This window comes from Dendrobates tinctorius, unplaced genomic scaffold, assembly GCF_039654945.1.
Source record: "Dendrobates tinctorius isolate UK_male_01 unplaced genomic scaffold, ASM3965494v1 ptg000011l, whole genome shotgun sequence".
NCBI lineage: Eukaryota > Metazoa > Chordata > Amphibia > Anura > Dendrobatidae > Dendrobates > Dendrobates tinctorius.
Genome location: NW_027361679.1, coordinates 77957276 through 77978858, shown reverse-complemented (window position 1 = coordinate 77978858; position 21583 = coordinate 77957276). Strand labels below are relative to the sequence as shown.

Here is a 21583-nt window from a genome sequence, read left to right as displayed (position 1 = left end):
ACAATGATGGCCGATCCTAAAGTCCTGGACAACCCCTTTAAATATCTCTAGTACACTATGTTTATATTACTCATCATATTCAATTATGAGACCTTGGTTCAAATCCTACCAAGGCAAGGCGTTTGTATGCTCTCCCCGTGTTTGCGTGGGTTTCCTCTGGGTTCTCCAGTTTCCCCCCCCCCCACACACTCCAAAGACATATTGATAGGAAATCTAGATTGTGAGCCCCAATGGGGACAGCGATGATGTGGAATAGGAAGGTGCTATGTAAATTAATTATAGCAGTAAATGTGATGAGCGCTGTCCGCGGTGCTGAACCTACACAGTAGAATTATTTCCCCACGGTATGGCTCCGTATCCGCTAGCGATCGTCCAGTGCGATGACATGGATGACGCCAACCAAGGTTATAACAGGCTCTTGGTGGATCAGGGCGGAAGGGATGCATGTTGGGTACTGGTATTTTTGGAGGAAATTTCTATAGTGATCAATGGCTTTTATTAGAGAGGGAAGGCAGTAAGAACCTGGAAACTTGCCAGTATGCGCACTGTAGCGGATGCCCAGCACACCTCTGTATGCACACAGGTGACAGACCCCAATATAAACCAGCCCAGGACTGTGCGCCCTGACCTTGCAGCTCCCCCCATGGGCAGAGGCTGGCACATCGTGCACCGCACCTTTCCGCGGTCATGCTTGCCGGAGGACAGGCCTCTACTCACTCTTACACGCAGTGCATGGCGGGCCGACCTGCTCCCCGGTGGAGCCTTGAGAACAGCGCTCCTCCCGCTTTCATGGCCGTCCGGGAATGACTCCTCCATCCGCGCGTTGGCGCAGAATGACGTCACCGCCACAAAGTGGCCGTGTCCTGGAGACAAGCCTCGGAAGGCGGAAGTGGCCGGGCAGAACGCTGCATGCCGGGACCAGGGGGGACCAATCAGCATAGTGTGGGCAGTGAGGGCGGAAGTGTGTCCCTGGAGCTGCCTCACGTGGGTGATTTCGCGCCCCGGCTGAATGCAGCCGTGGGAGATGTCAGACGTGCAGAATAGACTGTGCTCTGCCCGGTAAGCCTCCAGTAAGTGCCGGACGCATTGTATCGTGATATATCTATGTCCTGACAGCAGAAGGCAGTGCATGCATTGCTATGAGCTATGCAGCTTCTCCTCTTCAGTCCCTTCGTGAATAAGTGCTGTAATGTACAGGCAGTAGCTAGTAATGCAATCACCACATTGTATGGGAGTAAGGCGGCCGCCATGTAGAGGCCAGTATGGCCCACACTCCCGTGCCTCACCAATATGGCCTCTGATTGGCAGATCCAGCCTGGGTTACGTGATCCGCCAGTAGAGCTGGTACCAATCGGTCACGTCATTGGTGTGTGGAGCCCTGGACACTGCATCCCACTAACTGCAACATGTGATTAGCCAGCCTGGCGCAATGTCACGTTTCTTGCCGCGAGGATGGACGCCAGACTGGCTAATCAGAAGAACTGCAAATGGCGTTTCTCAAGGCTCCTATCCAGTGGCTACAGATAACAGGCCGATGAACCGGATCCTGCCAATCGATTTGCAGGTAAGGCCTCTTTCACACATCAGGTTTTCGCCGTCAGGCGCGATCCGGCGCTTTTGACAGAAACCGGATCCGGCGAAATGCAATGCCGGATCCGGTTTCCCCCCCATTGACTTGCATTTGCGCCGGATCGCGCCGGATGGCCATGCGTTTCATCCGGTTATCGCCGGATCCGGCAATGTGTCGCAATGTGTCGCGATCCGGCGTCTGGAAAAAACGTCTACTGTAACGTTTTTTGTCTCCGGCGAAAAAGCCGGACGCGCCGGATCCGGCGCGTCCGGCTTTTTCACACAATGAAAGCCTATGAGCGCCGCAATGCGCCGGACCCGGTTTTTTTGGTCTGAGCATGCTCAGTAGCTCTGCCCACAGGAGATATATAAAAGCAAGACAATGGGACCCTCAGCCACACCCAACATGCCACCCAAGACAGCAACCAGGCGCAGGAGAAGGCAGCAGACATCTGCAGCACCATCAGCACCACCAGCAACACCCCAAATGGAGCAGCATGCTGAACGGGAGGGGAGTCCAGAAGCAGATGAGAGACGGTAATTATCAAATCCCCCATTCCTCCAAACTAGGGCCATGGAATATCAAGATATTCATTGGCCCTTTGTTTCTCTTTATTCAACAGCCGCCAAAGAGATGCAGCAGCAGCACCATCAGCAACACCCCAAATGGAGCAGCATGCTGAACGGGAGGGGAGTCCAGAAGCAGATGAGAGACGGTAATTATCAAATCCCCCATTCCTCCAAACTAGGGCCATGGAATATCAAGATATTCATTGGCCCTTTGTTTCTCTTTATTCAACAGCCACCAAAGAGATGCAGCAGCAGCAGCAGCAGCAGCAGCAGAAATGGCATCACTGGCAGCAGCAATACCCACAGCCATGGAGTCTGGCCATCAACAGGACAGCACATCTTCTTCTGGGAGCCCTCCCTCGCATCGTCAGCGTTTGACGGTAAGTTTTTATTTCCAAAATCCATCATCTCTGTAATATATGTCTATTCATTGCCTTTTATTTCAAAACAGGAATCACAAGATGAAGAGGAGCTCCCAGAAGAAGAAGGAAGGGGTGGACAGACGCTTGGAGTGGGCTCACAATTCGTAAGTTTTTTGCATCAAACGCAGAAACACAACATCACACTACACACAACACATAGAAAACAATGTTCTGCAGACCACACACAGCAAACAAATGCCTACATCCAAACTCATAACATTTTTTGTTTTCTTCTCTAGTCTTCCCAATCTGGTGCTTGGCCAAGAGGTCCTCGCAGTGCCTCCCAGGGTCGTCGGCGACAGCAACGCGGCGGTCACCAGCGTGTAAGTATAAATATTTTTGCTTTGTTTTTTGGCACTTTTTATTTCATTTCTTTTGTGGAGGCTAATTATGTTATTTTTGTCTTTTTCTTTAACAGCCTTCACAGCGTGCTCCCGACTCTGACGGTGAGGATGGAGGGATTGATGTGGACCGCCTCATCGATCTCGTCAGAGAAAGGGAGCCGCTCTGGAATATGGCTGACCGCCGCCACGCTGACCTGATCATTACCCGACGACTCTGGGAGGAAATCTGTTCTCTCCTTGTGGGCCGCTGGGAGGACCTCGAAGCTCGGGACCAGATTAAAGAGCGTAAGTATATACAGTAACGGTTGCTTGATGTAAACCAGTGTTTCCCGAACTCCAGTCCTCGTGGTCCCCACGGATCATGTGTTCAGGATTTCTATTTACTATTGAAATCCTGAAAACATGACCCCTGGGGACCATGAGGACTGGAGTTTGTGAAACACTGATGTTGTATACTAACCACTCCTTTCTCGTTTCAGGGAACAGAATTGTGAATCGGTGGCGGTCTGTGAGGGATCGTTTCAAGAAGGCGTTCAATAAAGAGATGCGGGCCCCGAGTGGATCTGGAGGACGCAGGAGCAAGTACAAGTACGCACAAGCCCTGTCGTTCCTCCGGGAAACAATGCTCACCAGAAGGTAAATATTACACACCACATGTGAAAAAGATGTAACTTTTTTTTTTCAGCCAGGGCCATACCATGTCAGTATTTTAATTGTTTTTTTTTCTCTTTATTCCACAGCACGGTGAGCAGCACTCGGGAGCCTGCACGATTGGACCCTTCTGAGGCGATCCCTGAGGAGACCGGCACCGAGGGACACTTCGACCGCCCCGGTACATCTGCACCTTCCCTGCCTTCCCACACATTCGACCCATCTGTCCCATCCACCAGCACAGGAGCATCGTGGCCGCCTACATTACATGAAGCTGCTGGTGAGGAGATCGCTTTCCCTTTACCCCACCCTTCTGCCCCTGCCGCCTCTAGTACACCTGCGGGTACTGGGCGGCAGCGGCAGAGGGGTCAGGAAAAGAGTTATGCGCAAGAGTTATTGCATCTGAATGCATCTTTCCAGAACTGTCTCAAAGTCTTGTCAGAGCAAATCTCCGCAGGCTTTCAGCAGATCAACTCCAGCATTCTGGAGGTGAAGACACTTCTGCAAACCATGCATTCAGAAGCAAGATCTTTGCCAAACCACACCTTTTTCAGGTCTGTTGTGGAGCGCATGGAAACGCTCTCTCCTGCCCAGCAGATGCATGTAATGCATTCGTGCCACGCTGCTCTCCAGCAAGTTACCTCCCAACCTCCTCCTCCCACCACAGTAGTTCCTCCACCTGCACCCCCTCCAGCCACTTTCCATCCTCCCCCTCCTATTACATCTGCACCCCCTCCAGCCACTTTTCATCCTCCCCCTCCTACTACATACCAGCAACCTGCCCAGTACCAGCAACCTCCCCAGTACCAGCAACCTCCCCAGTACCAGTCATCTCCCCACTTCCAGCAACCTGCCCCGTACCAAACTCCTTCCCCGTACCAAACTCCTTCCCCATACAACTTTCCATCAACATCATCTGCTCCTACAGTCCCTGCCCAACCCTCCACTCCACCACCCACCACCTCTTCTGCTTCCCACATGTCCACCCATTCTGTAGTTTTTTCCACACCTTCACCTCTAACTGTTCCTTCCCCACCACGATCCCAGTCCTCTCTCCACACACCCAGTGTCGAAGTGTCCCGCAGCCCCTCCAGCAGTATTTCCACCCCACAATACACAGATTTGTAATGTGTGTTTTTTAATAAAAATGCCCATTGGGTTTAAAACCTTTATTAAAAAAGTTTTTTGCACTTTAAAAACATTTTACAAAAAAAAAAATTTTAAATAAAAGTTAAATTATCGTTTCACAATGGTTGTCTGTCTTTTCTTTCTGCGGCGAACTATGTTTAAAAAAAAGGTTAAATACAGGGTATTTCAAAGGTAAAAAGGTATTCAAAACCAGGTATAACTGTGGGTAAATTTTAGCTTTTTGCCACAGTTGTGTTCCTGGTTGTGTTTGAAGCAAAGTATTTCACCTAAAAAGTTGTGTTTATTGTTGGTGATTTCCTAACAATGTACACAACTTTTGTTACAAGGTGAAATACTTTGCATAAAACACAACCAGGTACACACCTGTGGCCTAAAGCTAAAAATAGTAAGACCATGACAAGATAGCCAACTTTGGTTGGCAAAGGTATATACTGTTGGTCCAGAAGGTACACAAGTTTGGTTAGGGCACAAATCTTTCACACTCTGTCATCCTGCCAGTGTACTCTGCCTTGAGGGGCCACAAGGGTCAATTTTAAAAACCGGATCCGGCGTAATCCGTCGAAAAAACGGATAGAAAAACGGATGAACCGGATGAGACGGATCCGGTTTTGTCTGTCAAGAACAAGACGGATCCGGCAGAAAACCGGATCCGGCACATCAGGTTTTACAAAACATTTGCCGGATCCGGCATTCCGGCACGACGCCGGATCGCGCCTGACGCCGAAAACCTGATGTGTGAAAGTAGCCTAATCCATCTGCAGTTTCTCTTGTGATCGCAGCTGATAAAGAAATCCGTCAAGTGTGGATTACTTTCGACTTGGCGAGTCACGGTTATGACGTCACGTGGTGGCCACTCTCTCTTCTCCTATGTTGTGATGCAGCTTCTCCATACTGTGATCTTTCACCAGGAGACATGTAGCCCCAGCTGGCATCATTGTGTCGTGATGAGTTTTGCAACTTTCTGATTTTTACTAGTGATGAGCAAGTATACTCGTTGATCTGGTTTTCCCGAGCATGCTCGGGTGTCCTCCAAGTATTTTGGCATGCTCTGAGATTTAGTTTTCGTTGTCTCAGCTGCATGATTTGCAGCTTGTAGACAGGCTGAATATATGTGGGAATTCCCTAACAAACAGGCATGCCACACATGTATTCAAGCTGTCTATAAATATGCAGCTGAGACGACAAAACTAAATCTCTGAGCATGCCAAAATACTCGGAGACCACCCGAGCATGCTCGGGAAAACCCAAGCAACGAGTATACTCGCACAGCACTAATGTTTAAGTTTTTAATTCTTTGTTTTTTGCCATTTTCACGATTCTGCTTTTTATTTTTTATGCTGAATACCTTTTTTTTTTTTTTTTGGGGAGTTGAGGTAGATGGAATAAGAGACCTAACAGCTCTCTAATCAGCAGTATCCAGGAGACATTGGAGAATCTATTCACAGGTCTCCCACCCATCGGACAGGTCAGTAATCTGAGGCCACTGGATAGAGACCTGCGAATCTCCATATTCCTGGCCGGGAAGGTGTGACATCGTGTGGTATATAAGGACCAGAGACTTGTTGATCAGCTGGACAACCCTAATAATATGAAGGTTACTCCTGTAGGGTCCTGTTCACATGAGCGGATAAAACAATCTGTCAGTTTCATACAGAAAAGTGTGAAGATTTTTTTCTCACTTGTCATCTGTATACATTCTGTTTTTTTTTTTTTCTTCACAGCAGCAGCTATTAATCATTTATAGGGCCGTTTACAGTTTCCTATGTTGCAGAATTGCAATGTATCTGTAAAAGTTGGATGCTATACTGACGGTCCGTATAGTGTCTGATATTTTTAAACACCCATAGACTTGAATGGGTGAGTCTCATCCAACTAAGGAGGAAACTAGCGCATAAAGCGATTATTTATTTTTTTCTACACACATTCAGTGAAAAAAAAATCATTCATCTGCACTGCCCCATTAAATAACATTGGTCCCAGTGTGGTCCGCTTTTTTTCTCCGATAGCAATCGGACCAAGCATTTGGTTGTGTGAACCAAGTACTAAGGAAGTTAAAATAAAATCATCAGGAATTTACCGCTAACCTGTATTTAAAATTATTGCTGATTAGATTTATTAAAACCCCCCTCCCTTTTTTATTTCTTAAAGGGCCTAATGAGTCCTAGTGCATGACTTTAATTTGCACCAAAAATGTCAGGAGAGCAGCGAAGGCTTCCCAATTGGATGTCTGAACAGGATAGTGCCTGTACAAGCAAGACTTTAAAGGCAAGTCTCTGTCGGTAAATCATTATTGTCTGAGTTATTATGATATATTGCGGGAGTTAACTGCTCTATCAATATAATCGATTACTATGGTAGAAGTGGGCTACATCTAATTTACTGTTATTTACTGCAGCATTACTGTATTGCATAGCTACACTGTAACAGTAAGCTCATCCAATTATAATATAGTCTTGTTACACAGCAATGCGCCTTAAAGAAGCCCGCCCATTAAAATATGTATCCTCTTAATATATTGCAATCATCATATTATATAGCACTGTGAACTTGCAATTGCTCATATTGCCCTTCTACCCAGCTAATTCTTCTCTTTGCTCTATGTAGAAACAGGAAGTCTCTTTAACTACAAAAATCATCCCTCTTTTCAAGTCTTGATCCAGCTGCTCCCTCCTGCCATAGACTTTTGCAGTGACTTATGACTCATGCAGGGAAAAGACTTGCTGTATCTGCATAGGACTTAAAAGAAAACAAAAATGGAAAACGCACATAGGGTGTATCATCTGTTAAAAACACAACGGCACACCCAATCTGTTAGACTCACCTGCTATAGTTGTGTGAGTCACAACAAACTGGGAATCACTCACAAATGTATCCGGTCGTCGCTGGTTTCCCGCTGATAATAGATGAAACAAATCCAAAGAGCAGAAAGAAGACGGGTTTAATGAACCGTGCTGACCAGAGAAAACGCACCTTTCGCAGCAGATGTAATAAAAACTTCTTTAATGAGCCTACGCGTTTTGTGGCTTAAACCAGCCACTTCATCAGGGCATCATGCCCTGATTCCCTGATGAAGTGGCTGGTTTAAGCCACGAAACGCGTAAGCTTATTAAAGAAGTTTTTATTACATCTGCGGTTCATTAAACCTGTCTTCTTTCTGCTCTTTGGATTTGTTACATAGGACTTAGAAGGATTTGGATAGTCTGTTTTTAATCACATAATGTCAGAGACCTAATGTAAGAGAGAAGAATTAGCTGGGTAGAAGGACAAAATGAGCAATTGTAAGTGCACAGTGATATATAATATGATTGCAATATATTAAGAGAATAAAATCTTTGATGAGAGCGTGTCTTTACATCCATAGAATGGTTCACAGGTGGAGGGTTATATGACTCGGCCCATCTGGCAGTAATCTCGTGCAATCTCTTTGGAAGTACATTCACTAATTATCGGGACACTTACCTGTTCTTATGAGTGTCCAGAAACCCGTTACAAGTTGTTTATTGATAGCATTTATTGATGATTTCTGAAAAAAAAAAAAACTATATATATTTGTGGCTGCTAGAGAGGCTGAACACATGAGGGGATTTCCTAACAAACAGTCAATCCTCACATGTATTCATGCTGTCCAGCAGCCGCAAATCATGCAGCTGTGGCCACAGAAACTAAGTCTCCGAGCACTACAAAATACTCAGAGATCCCGAGCAACGATTATACGCGCTTATCACTAATAAATAAATATATATATATTTATGCAGGTTTTTGCTTCATTAGCGTGTATCAGCCAGTGATGATATGACATTGTTGAATGTCATATTTTGTAGAAATACAGGTGCTCTTGTCACCTCCGTTTGCTCATTCCTGAAGTTCTCTGCTGTAAGTAGTCCCATGTGATAGATAATTGTTTTTTTTGCTTATTAAAAGCCTTAATTTGCTTCTTCATTAGACTTGCCCCTGGAAGAAAAACATACTAGAAGATAATCTTCCATTCCTGAAATTTAGTGGCTCAATAGTTTATAGCTATGAAGCACAGGAGTGTTCATTCTTTTCGGAGTACATCAGGTGAGCCCAGTGATGTAGCACAGTTTATACTCCACTTTTTCAAGCTGCGTTCACATGTTGTGGGCACATAACATTTTTCTTAATTTCTTAATTTTTTTTTGGGGGGGTGGAGGGGGTAAGTGCCGAAATTGAATCCCAAAAAAACCCAGCAAAGCGTTACAAAATATATGAAATTGAATGTTATCTGCTACTTTAATTTCCTGTTAAATGAGCCATGTTGATTGGAGTATATCCTTTTTAAAATCTGGCACCAATGTTGATTTAATTTTTTTTTTAACATGTATTTCTTCTGTAGAGAGGTCGGTACCCAGAAATTGTTTTTGCTGCCTGTGTTAAAAGGGTTGTCCTGTCCAAATCGATAAGTCTGCAGTCACTTTGTGTGACTGCAGACTTATGGACACCCTAGCGCACTCACTGTGTGCTGCAAGAGTTTGCCAGTTTCTGATCCAGGATCGGATGGTATGTATGCTTTATACATACGACCGTCCAGTGGGCATGGCCTAACTCCATACACTTGCCTTGCCCACTGGCCTGGAGTATGTATGAATGTATACATGTTCTCCGGTCAGAAACCGGCGAATCCAGTGTGTGCGCTGGGGGATTCATAAGTCTGAAGTCACACAGAGTCACTGCAGATTTATTGATTTGGACCGGACAACCCCTTTAAGTATGCATACAATAATGACAATTTCAGTATTCTTGTCTCAGCCTATAATTAGCTGGGTTATAGTCAGCAGAAAGTAGCACACTCTACTCCACATACTTGACCAGTCGTGCTGGAGGTCCACTGCATGCCCGAGGCTACGCTCACATGTGGGTCAGAGGCACTTACAAAATTTGATAAGTTTTACAAACCCAGACAGACTTGATGTTGAGACCAGGGCTCTGTGGGAGCAGATAATCACTTCCAGGACTCCTTGTCCTTCCTTATGCTGAAGATGGTTCTTAATGATATTGGTTGTGTGTTTGGGGTCATTGCCTCCAAATTTATTCTAAAGAAGGACAATCCGCTGTCTCCCTTGCATGATGGATGCGTACTCAGTTTTGTACTCTTAATAGTCTTCTGTGTTGAAACCGATAAATTGATCCCTTTTTTTGGATGCAGACAAACTCTACTTTACACCATGATGGGATAAGGCGTCTATCCGGCACGGTTGGTGTCAGCCATGTTTTAGATCTGCAGTCATAGATTCTGTTTTTAACTGTACCCATCACACAGATGTGACTAAAGCCTAATTTAACATTTTTCATTTTCACTTTGTATCTTTGCTCATGCATGATCAAATAAATTGGGTTCCTTTAAGAATGTCTAAAATACATAATGTATATAGTGCAAATCATGAAAGACTTTTTTTTGGCACAAATTGTTCCCAACATGTGAGACATTTAGCTTGAACGATATCCCCCTTTGGGGACAGCCTCTCGATGTGGTCACACCACCTTTGCAAATGCACTTAATAATATTTTGAGCGCTTTAACGATATATTAATTTTGTTCAATTTTGCCAAGTGATTTAAAGGGAATGTATTATCTGTAGATTACTTATTTTACCAGTTCAAGACCAGGTCATTTACTCTCGCTTCAGACCAGGCACATTTATTTCTTTCGTACAGTTTAAAATGCTGTAAAAAAAAAAAATTCTTTTGAATATTCAAGTAATTTCTGCTTCTTCTTTTCATGATACACTGGGTTTTGTTTTTCATATCACTGTCAATCTCATTTTTTTTTTTTTTTTTGCTTGTTGGAAAACTAAGTGAAATAAGTGTTTTTTCTGTTTGTTTTTTTGCAGCCACACAGGACTACTAAAATACAATTAATGGAAATCTGTCACCACAGTTTTGCTGCCCCATCTATAAGCAACATGATGTACTGGCAGAGCCACTGATTCTAGTGATGTATCACTTAGCTGCAGGTTTGATAAAATCCCTTTTTTTTTTTTTTTTTTTTTTTCTTTTGCAGATCTTGCCGTTCTCTGAATGCTGAGCCCTGTTAGCCTTGCCCGCACCACTGATTGTCCGATTTGTACTGCGCATAGGCAGAAAGCTGCCAATTAGTGGAGGGCATGTGGTTATGCAGAGCTCATGAATATAGAGGAACACATGGCAGCAGGTTTATTAGTCATCTAGTGATAACCTTCTGCTGATAAATCGTTAATTTTATTAAAACTGCAGCAAGCAGCCCAGTAAGTGGCACATCACAGAAATGAGGGTCTCAGTTTCTACATCATGCCATTTACAGATTAGGTGGCAAAAAGCTGCTGAAAAATTCCCTTTAAAAATTTGTTCCCTATCCTGTAACATTTATTTCCAAGACATCCTTTCCTGACAGCACGATGGAGGTTGTCCTTCCTTTCATCCTTACAAGGACAGGAAATGCACGAGAGGTTAAAGGTCCCCTCCCACACCCACACTCCAGTGATTTTTCCAAGTACCACGCCAGTATGGATGCAATTATTATTTATTTAGATTTAGTACAAGCATATTATCACAAGTACAAATCATCGGGAGGGAACTACCAGTGCTGTCAGGATAGACTCCTGGAAAAAACATTACCGGTAGGTCTAATCTCTGTTTTCCAGGACGTCCCTTCTTGACAGCACGATGGAGAATACCAAAGTAGGAATTCATTAGGGTGGGACTACTGCCTGTAGCACCTTACGACCGAAGTTGTCTGGCTAGCCGTTTGCGTGTCCAATTTATAGTGTCTACAGAAAGTGTTTAGTATAGACCAGGTGGCGCCCTTGCATATTTGGAAGGACAACCTCCATCTTGCTGTCAGGATGGACTCCTGGAAACAACATTACCGGTAGGTCTAATCTCTGTTTTTTATATATTGTGGTTTTTTTCGTTTGTTTTTTACTGGGGCGGGTTTAGTAACAGCAATCTGGATTGCTAGTGGCAGTTTTTTTTATTGTTTATCTGTTATTTATTTATTTTGTCATTCTCTTCAAATGAATGACTAATGGCGGTGTTTGCTACGCCTGGAATCTTATTCCAGCAGGGACTGGAGTAGGCTTTGTGGTGAGGTGCACCCCAGTCTTCTGATTCTCCTGATTCATGAAAAGTCAGACGAGTCTTCTGACTCCAGCACATCTCCTCATCAAGACCAGTGTGAAAAATGAATTGGTCCCGATGTTATTTTCTGATGATGCATTCCCTTTACCTTTGTTCTGTATTGTAAATTGCCCAAGAGGTGTCAACTGTGCTAGTATTAGAATGCCCACAAGGCTTTATAACTCTTCCTCATTGTGTTAGTACATACAAATTGTATTTTTTCTGTTTTTTATTTATTAGAGAGAGACTTTCTAAAGAAGCTGTGCTTGGTTTTGACATTGAATGGCCTCCTGTTTATAAAAAGGGTAAAAATGGAAAGGTCTCCCTCATCCAGCTGTGCTCATCAGAAGAAGAATGCTATTTATTTCAGGTTTCATCCATGACAGGTCTGCAATACTTACATGTTTGTTCTTACATTGACACACTGTATATTTATTATTAACACAATTGCATTCACGTAAGCATTAATTTATGGTGGTGTCTTCTAAGCTTTGAGGATATAGATCTGTTTGATATTGCTCTTTTAGGCACTGGAGGAATCAGAAGATCTAGCATGTCCATGTATTATGCAGACCGCCACGTGATTTCAGTCAAAATTGTGAAATACCAAATTTCCCCTTTAGCATAGAGTGATTGTCTAATAAGTAAAATGTCCTGTATAAATACAGTGGGGAAAAGAAGTGTTTAGTCAACCACCAATTGTGCAAGTTCTCCCACTTAAACAGATGAGAGAGACCTGTAATTGACATCATAGGTAGACCACAACTATGAGAGTCAAAATGAGAAAACAAATCCAGAAAATCACCTTGTCTGATTTGGCAAGATTTATTTTGCAAATTATGGTGGGAAATAAGTATTTGGTCATTAACAAACGTTCATCTCAGTATTTTCTTATATATCCTTTGTTGACAATAACGGAGATCAAAGCATTTTTCCCACAGATTTTGGTAAGTCCGCGGGAAAAACGCGAAAAAAAACGCTGTGTGTGTGAACACAGCCTAAGGCTGAGATCTGGAGACTGGCTAGACCACTCCAGGGCTTTCATATATGCTTGTTACGAAGCCACTCCTTCATTGCCCTGATCCCTTTGCAGAGAAAGCCCAAAAGCATGATGTTGCCTCCCCCATGCTTCACAGTAGGTATGGTGTTCTCACAGCGAGTTTTGTTTCTACCAAACAGTTCTACTTTGGTTTCATCAGACCATATGACATTCTACCAATACTTTTCTGGATAATCCAAATACTCTCTATGAAACTTCAGACGGGCCTGGACATGTACTGGCTTAAGCAAGGGGACATGTCTGGTACTGCAGGATCTGAGTCCCTGGCGGCGTAGTGTGTTACTGATGGTAGCCTTTGTTACAGTGGTTCTAGCTCTATGCAGGTCATTCACTAGGTCCCCCCGTGTGGTTCTGGGATTTTTGCTCACTGTTCTTGTGATCATTTTAACCCCACAGAACTTCTGTGTAGCCCCAGTTCGAGGGAGATTATCAGTGGTCTTGTATGTCTTCCATTTTCTTATTATTGCTCCCACGGTTGATTTCATCACACCAAGCTGCTTGTCTATTGCTGATTCAATCTTCCTAGCCTTGTGCAGGGTTACAATTTTGTTTCTGGTGTCCTTCAACAGCTCTTTCGTCTTCACCATAGTGGAGTTTGGAGTCAGACTGTTTGAGGTTGTGGACAGGTGTCTTTTATACTGATAACAAGTTCAAACAAGTGCCTTTACTACAGGTAATGAGTGGAGGACAGAGGAGCCTCTTAAAGACGTTACAGGTCTGTGAGAGCCAGAAATCTTGCATGTTTCAGGTGAACAAATTCTTATTTTCCACCATAATTTGCAAAATAAATCTTGCCAAATCAGACAAGGTGATTTTCTGGATTTGTTTCCTCATTTTGACTCTCATAGTTGTGGTCTACCTATGATGTCAATTACAGGCCTCTCTCATCTTTTTAAGTGGGAGAACTTGCACAATTGGTGTCTCACTAAATACTTTTTTTTCCCCCACTGTATCTTTAAAGAGGTGTTACCATCTTCAAGATCATATCCCAATATGTAGCAGGTATAATAATATTAGCAAATACCTCCAATTAGAAATGTAGTATAGTTCTTCTGATTCTCTGTCTCTTTCCTCATGGGCAGGCATTGCAGGACCTTAGGTATCCATGGATGCGACGACTGAAATATTGACACTTAGCTAGTTACTAGTGATAATAACTTCCTTTTTCACTGAAATGAGATGTCATCGGAAGGAGAGACAGAAGCAGGATGAGTGACAGCAACACCACCCCACAGCTTCTGTAACCACCTTGAAATGAATAGTCATTAGGGGGAAATGTTAGACGTCATTGCATCACGCTGCTACTGCTGAGACTCAGAGCGCTAGGGAAGCGGACGCGTGCCTGTATGTAACAGGCCATATGTGGCTCATGCTGTATGTGAGGCCATTTGGGGCGCATTGTCTAATTGGATTCTCTATCACACAGGTTTTCCTAAGGGTCTTAAAAGACTGCTTGAAGACAAGTCTGTAAAAAAGGTTGGAGTTGGTATTGAAGGTGACCAGTGGAAGTTATTGAGCGACTGTGACCTGAAATTGAAAGGATTTATCGAACTTACTGATTTGGCAAACGAAAAAGTATGTAACATTTGGAGCTTTTTAAAATATATGTATATACATTCCTATTAAATGCTGGTATTATATCTCTTTTTCTCTTTCTCTCCTTTTCTTTCTTTGTACTATCTTGTACGAATGCTGAACTCGTAATTTTCGGTTCACCGATCTCTAATTGTTATGCCTTACATAGTTTTAAGACTGCTCTCTTCCAAACTATTTCTGGGATCACACTATTTCACACTGTAACTTGGCTCAACCGATTGTGCTATGTTAACTCGATGGGAAAGCGAAATGCGTCACTGTCTGACAACAGCCATTGGGGGTGTTGTACCATCCCCATACAACAGAAATCAGGACAGCCTTTATCTTGAGTTAGCAGCTTTAATGTTTAGATCTTTAACCCTTTAACAACCACCGACACGCTTTAAAACAGCGGTCGTTAAAGGTACTTCCCTTGATCAGTAATAATGGAATAGCATTTCCTGTGGGTGTCAGCTGTACATGAGAGCTGACTCCCAGCAGTGTCGGACTGGACCGTTTTTGCGACCGATCGGGGCCAATTAACCCCATAAATACCTCTGTGAATCGTGGTATTTAAGTTGTTACAAGGGGGTCACAAGACCCCCTTAGTAACCATCGGACCCCCGCCATGAGAATCGCGAGTTACCATGGTACCCTGAGGCCATGTCATGACCCCAGGGTACGGTAGCTTGTGATATCTAGCAATAAGATGGGTCTTATTGGCACAGTCAGTGAGTCACTGAAATTCTCATACACTCTACTGTACATGAGTACAACGGTGTATGAGGCAGGTGATCAAATTAAAAGTTATACATGTCCCACAGTGGGAAAAAAAGTGAAAAAAAGTAAAATAAAACATGTAAAAAAAACACACTTCTTACACAAATCACTAAAATCTGTTTCGAGACTCAAAACGCAGTGTTTCTGATAAAACCAAAATTAACAAAAAAAATAGCCTACTCATAATTGGTATCGCTGCGTTCGGAACTCTTTAAAACTGGCACATTATTCTGTTTGGTGAATGCCGATTAAAAAAAAATAAGCCAAAAACGTGGCTGTTTCATCATACACAAAAAAGCGATCAAAAAGTCATATGTAAAAAAATTTTTAAAAAATGGGATACCGTTTTTTACGGACTATATGACGCTCCGGACCATAAGACTCAGCCCAAATTTTCTGAAGGAAAATTAATGTGTAAAATGGAGGTCTGTCTTACAGTCCGAATTCAGTGGGTGGGGTGGGGGATCAGCAGTGCTGATGGAGCAGGGGTCACATGAAATGTTCAGTGGTCCGGCGATATGACTCTCATCCCAGGCTGGCGCGGCAGGAGCCGTGGCCTCCGGGAAATCTCCATCCCAGGCTGGTGCGGTAGGAGACGAGATCTCAATCTGAGCCCCCCCGGTAGCCATTTTCCTGGAGGTCACCACATCGCAGTAATGGATGTGTGGGGCCTCTGGGCTTTCACAATATGCCGGCGGAGCCTCACCCCCACACCCCAGAGCACCACCGCCGAACCTGGGGAAAAAGTGTGTCTTATAGTCTGAAAAATATGGTAAATAAAAACACCAAACTGTCCAATAAAAATCAAGCCTTGATATGGCTGCTTCGGCAAAAAAAACCCAAAAAATAAAACGTTACAGCTCTCAGAATCTGACTATGCGAAAACAAATTAATTTTTGTAAAATATTGTTTTTTGTTTTTTTTAAACCAAAGATTTTTTATTATATTCAAATGTCGTTATAATTACATTTAGGCAAAGCTTTCAAATCATCTCCATTGCATATAGAAAAATACACGACATTCAATTTCCTCCCCGTCATGAAAAAGAAAAGAAAAAAAAAGGGAAGAAGAAAAACGAACCCAACCTCCTCCCTCCTCCCTCCCCCCCTTCCCAACTGCAATACAGACTTTCTCAATGTGATTGTCTCCACTGTAACCACATGGCCCAGAGTTTTTCAAAGTGTGCTTCTGTATGTCGCCTTCTATAAATTCTCTCTTCCAATCGGATTACGTTATTCACACGAGTAACAAACTCCCCAATCGTTGGGGGTTCAGCATCGATCCATTTTTGTGCTATCAGCTTACGGGCAATATATAAGAGTTTTGCTATGATGGACTTATAGGCATTCCCCACCGACACCTCCTCCACGTACCCCAACACACACGTTATTGGATCCCTTCCTATATCACATCGGTATATCTTCTCAACAAGGCCTATAACCTCCTCCCAGTATGATGAGAGTCTTGGACAAGACCAGAGCATATGAAGCATTCCCGCAGGTTCATACCCACATCTTGGACACTCCGCATTGTCCCTCAAGCCCATTTTCCTCATAAGTTCTGGGGTCTTATATGTTCTATGTACAATATATAATTGCGATATCCTACCTGGCTCACTCAAAGAGAGTTTAGGTATATACTCTAAAATAGACTCCCATGTTTCATCTACTATTTCCCCCACTTCTCTCTCTCATTTAGATTTTACTGTTAGAGGAAACCCAGCCAAGTAAGAGTATGATAAATCTCTATAGATGGTAGAGATAACACCTCTCGTACCCCCGGACGCACACACATAGTCCATTACCACATCCCTCTGTACCGTCATATTCGTTGTCTGTTTCTGCGCTTGAAATGCATGCCTGAGACCGAAATATCAAAATTCCCCACTAAATGGGTGTCCAAACTCTTCTTTTAGGACAGTAAAAGGCTTGATCTCGGACCCCTCCAATAGTTGCCACACATATTGCAAACCTCTCCTCTCCCAATCAATAAAGTCCTTCAGTTTATATAGTTCTGAAAGGTTCACATTATCCCAGATAGGTGTGTATATCGTCAATTCCTCAACTCTTCTAAGAATTTTGATATGTTGCCATATTTTGTGCATTAGTCCAAATGTGGGCATGTCCTTCCCTAATCTCCCAAAGCTTCTTGCTTCTAGGCTCTGTACCAATGTTCTCTTGTTGGTCAGTTGGGCCAAAATTTTCCCCATAACGCTCAGGTTCCCCTCCTCTCGCCAGCCCCTAAAGTGCTGCCCCTGCGTTGCTACAAAGTATATCCATGGATTTGGCGCCGCCAACCCACCCTCTTCCTTCCCCCTTTGCAGTATTTCCAATTTAATTTTTGCTTATTTTTTCCCCCAGATCAATTCTCTAAAAATGTTATTAATTTTGTAAAATTTTTTCTTTGGGATCCAAACCGGGGCATTATGGAGGACATACATCAACTGAGGCATCATAATCATTTTAATTAGATTCGTCCTCCCCACTATTGATAGTACTAGTTTACACCATGCTGTCATCTTAACTTTGAATTTAACTAGTAATGGGTCCAAGTTTAGTTCGAGAAATCTAGATACAGGCATAGATACCCATATTCCGAGGTATTTAAACTCCTTAACTACTTTCAAGTGTCCAACTGCCCCCCCCACATCTCGACCTCCCAACTCTCTATCAACCCCCATGATACATGACTTGTCCCAATTAATTCTCAATCCGGAAAAGTATCCAAATTTCCCTATAAGGCCCATGACCTCAGTCAGTGCTTCTCCGCCGTCTTTTAAGAACAGGAGTATATCATCCGCGTATAGGGCGATCTTTTCCTCCAATTCCCCATATCTAAAGCCTTGTATTTCTTTGGAGTTACGAATTTTAATCGCTAACGGTTCCATTGCTACAGCAAACAATAACGGTGACAATGGACATCCCTGACGAGTTCCTCTGAACAACCCAAATGCCTCCGAGGTCTCCCCATTAATCCTAATATATCCTTTCGGGTCTACATACAGTAACTTAACCCAGGAGATAAATCTATGCCCAAGTAAAATATTGTTTTTAGTCTGTAAATAGAGAATAGCATAAAAAATATATATAAATCTGGTTCCTCTGTAAGGCTGTGTGCCCACGTTCAGGATTTTTCGCGGTTTTTTTAGCGTTTTTCCCCTGGAAAAATGCTTAAAAAACACATACATTAAGCATCCCATTATTAGAATGCATTCCCCAATTTTTGTGCCCATGATACATTTTTTTCCACAAAAAAAACGCATTGCGGAAAAAAACGCAGCATGTTCATTAATTTTGCTGAAAATCTGCGGATTTGCCACTATGTTCATTAGGATGCTCCGGAAAAAACGCGAAAAATTCGCAAAATAAACAGTGCAAAAAACGCGATAAGAAAAGCCAAAAAAAATGCGGATTTCCTGAGAAGTCCGGTTTTGCTCAGGAAAATTCTGCTTACGTGGGCACATATCCTAACAGTACCAACCTGATGAACAAATCGGTCTTATCACTTTTACCGCATGGTGAATGGCTCAAGAAATAAAAACAATAACTGAATTGCTGGGTTTTGTTAACTATGTGTCTGAAAAATCTGAATAAAAATAAATTATGTACCCCAAAATGGTCCCAAAAAACCTGCATTCGCTCCAAAATAAAAATAAAAACTACTTTTGTACTACGTTCTAAAAATAAAATTGGAATAAGGCTCTGCTCACATTTATCCTGCGTTCTCCACTGAGCACTTGTGTCATGATTTCTGTGTAAATTGTCCAAAACCGTGATTCGGACCAAACCCCGGACGGAACCACTAACTTATTAGGCAGATGGAGTCACTTTGGACTGATCTTTGTTCCAGTGATGTCCCATCATTTTAGGCGTCTTTTAGTGCACAATTGTGGGAGACCACAGATCTGTGCACACTTAAAAAGATGGATACCACCGAATCAGATACCAAATGGAGTACAAAGTGTCTTCATCTGCCTCATGGTGGGTGGTTCAATTGGAGGTTTAGTCTGAATCGCATTTTTGTGGGATTTACACGGAAAACCTCGACATAAGTGCTCAGCGTGGAACACAAGAATGTGATCCAACCTTATTCTGGAAGCGATCAAAAATATTATGTACCCCAAAATGTTACCAATAAAACCCCTAATTTATCCCGCACAAAATTAGCCCCCACTCAGGTCCGTCATCTATCACTGGAACTATAGGGGGTTTCCACGTTAAGGGTAGAACAAATACTTTGGAAAAGCGACATGGCTTCCACCCCTCAAATAAAATCCAGTGAATTCTGCGCTCCCAAATCCAAATGCCCCCCTTCTGAGCCCCACTGGGCCTAAACCACAGTAATAGGCCACATGTTTGGTATGATAGTAATTGAGAGAAGGCACTTAATTTAGGGGTGCGTATTGCCAGAAGCACAAGCTGGGCACAATGTATGGGGGTGCTACAGTTTATGGGGCTCTACACTGTATATGGATACAATGTATGGGTACTAGACTGGCAGATTTGCATTTCTCCAGAAAAAAAAACCTGGCATAGATGTTATAAAACAGTCATTGCAGCCGTAGGTGAAATAGAGAGGTACGCTTTCTACAATGGGGTCACTTTTGTTTGTTTTTTTCTGCTGTTCTAGCAGCTTCACAAATGTCGCCCGGAAACTATTTTAGCAAAATCTGTGCTCCAGAAGCCAAATAGCCCTGATGTGTGGCGTAACAGTAATTTCTGTCAACATATGGGTGAGCACCATGTTCGATAGAAATTGTGCAATATATTGTGGGGTCTAGTTTCACCTATTAACCCTTGTGTACTTGACAAATTTGCACCAAATACAAAAATTATATTTTTAACACTAAAATGTCATATTTCCACGTCTCATTGTTATAAAATCCTGTGAGGCACCTATGGGTTCAAAATACTCACTACACCTGTAGATGACTTCCTTGAAGGGTCTAGTTTCCAAAATGGGGTCACTTATGGGGGGTTTCTGCTGTTTTCACATGTCAGGGGCTCTTCAAATGCGACATGGCATTTACAATCTATCCAAGGCAAATGGTCCTCTCCTTTCCTAGCCCTGCCATGTGCTTAAGCTGAGGTTTTTGACCACATTTGGGTTATAGTCACATTCAGGACAAATTGCACAACAAATTATGGGGTCCATTTTCTCCTGTTATCAATTGTGAACATTACAAATTTGGGGAGAAAACATTTTTGTGAAAGAAAAATGAAAATGTTCAATATGTCGAGCTAATGTTATCAAATTCTGTGTCATACCTGTGGGTTCAAAATGCACACTATACCCTTGGATAAAATCCTTGAGGGGTGTAGTTTCCATTATGGGGTAACTTATGTGTTTTTTTTTATTTTTTGGTCTCATCAGGGGCTCTGTAAACGCGACATGGTGTCTGCTAATTATTCCTGCAAATTTAGAATTAAAAAGGTCCATCCCTCCCAAGACCTGTTGTGCGCTCAAACAGTGGTTCCCCCCACATATGGGTTATTGAAATGCTCATAAGAAATTGCACAACAAATTTTAGGGTCCATTTTCTCCTGTTACCCTTGTGAAAATAACATATTTGGAGCTCAATTAACATATTTTTGTGAAAAAGTTAAATGTTCATTTTTTCTTTCCAAATTGCTTTAGTACCTCTGAAGCAACGGAAGGGTTAATAAATGTCTTGAATGTGGTTTTGAGCACCTTGAGGGGTGCAATTTTTAGAATGGTGTCTGTTGTGAGTTCCTTTTCACCTTCACCATTGAGGTCTGATGAACTCCCTCTTCTGGTGAAGGAAGGTAGTGAGGCTGATTACCAAGCACCTGAGCTGGATGATGATGACTGGGTGACGGGAATTGCTGACTGGATATAAGGCAGCCGACGCCCTTCTGCCTTGCTGGTGATCTCTCTGAGGGATTCTAGGAGACCAGTCTGATTCCTGCTCCTCAAAAGCTAAGTTTTCTGCTCTGCTTTTTGCATTTGTGTTTTGGTTTTGTTTTGCCTTTTTTTTCTGGATTTCTGCCATTCCCTGCTGGGGTGAGCTGAATTCCTCTTTGCTCTGTCTTCAGAAGATACCTGAGTGCTGATATAGTCTGTTTGAAGCCTAGCGTCTTCAGGGCTTTTTTCCCTATCAACCTGTTGGCTCTTGTTTTGATAGGGTTTTGGGCGGATTGCAGACAGCAGTTTTTCTATCCTGTCCTATTTAGTTAGCTTGGGCCCCATCATTTGCTCAGCCTATCTTTCTATCTGTGTGAGTGTTTTTTAATCTTGCTTCACCGTCATTATATGTTGGGGGCTGCCTATTGCTTTGGGGTCTGCTCTGGGGCAGTTTAGATTTCCCTTTCTGTCCTTAGGCTATTTAGT

The 21583-nt window shown here is 43.0% G+C and overlaps 2 protein-coding genes across 10 annotated transcripts in view; one reads left to right on the top strand and one right to left on the bottom strand.

The window, feature by feature from the left end:
* The window catches only part of PURG (purine rich element binding protein G), a 363872-nt gene extending 363010 nt beyond the window's left edge, over positions 1–862 (bottom strand). For 2 of the 3 annotated variants that reach the window (XR_012219968.1, XM_073543565.1), the window contains exon 1: positions 718–861. The gene's annotated coding sequence lies outside the window, so the exon portion shown is untranslated. Of the gene's footprint in view, positions 1–717 lie in introns of all 3 variants that reach the window. The other variant, XR_012219969.1, reaches the window with a different exon arrangement.
* A 50-nt stretch (positions 863–912) lies between these two features.
* WRN (WRN RecQ like helicase) overlaps positions 913–21583 on the top strand; it is a 281559-nt gene continuing 260888 nt past the window's right edge. For 4 of the 7 annotated variants that reach the window (XM_073543546.1, XM_073543535.1, XM_073543526.1 and 1 more), the window contains exons 1-5: positions 917–1070; positions 6854–6970; positions 8649–8764; positions 12058–12203; positions 14304–14452. In XM_073543546.1, the coding sequence (XP_073399647.1) occupies positions 6896–6970; positions 8649–8764; positions 12058–12203; positions 14304–14452 (486 nt within the window). In that variant the 5' untranslated portion in view covers positions 917–1070; positions 6854–6895. Of the gene's footprint in view, positions 1071–6151; positions 6171–6853; positions 6971–8648; positions 8765–10553; positions 10677–12057; positions 12204–14303; positions 14453–21583 lie in introns of those variants that run through there. The other 3 variants (XM_073543508.1, XM_073543517.1, XM_073543554.1) reach the window with 3 other exon arrangements.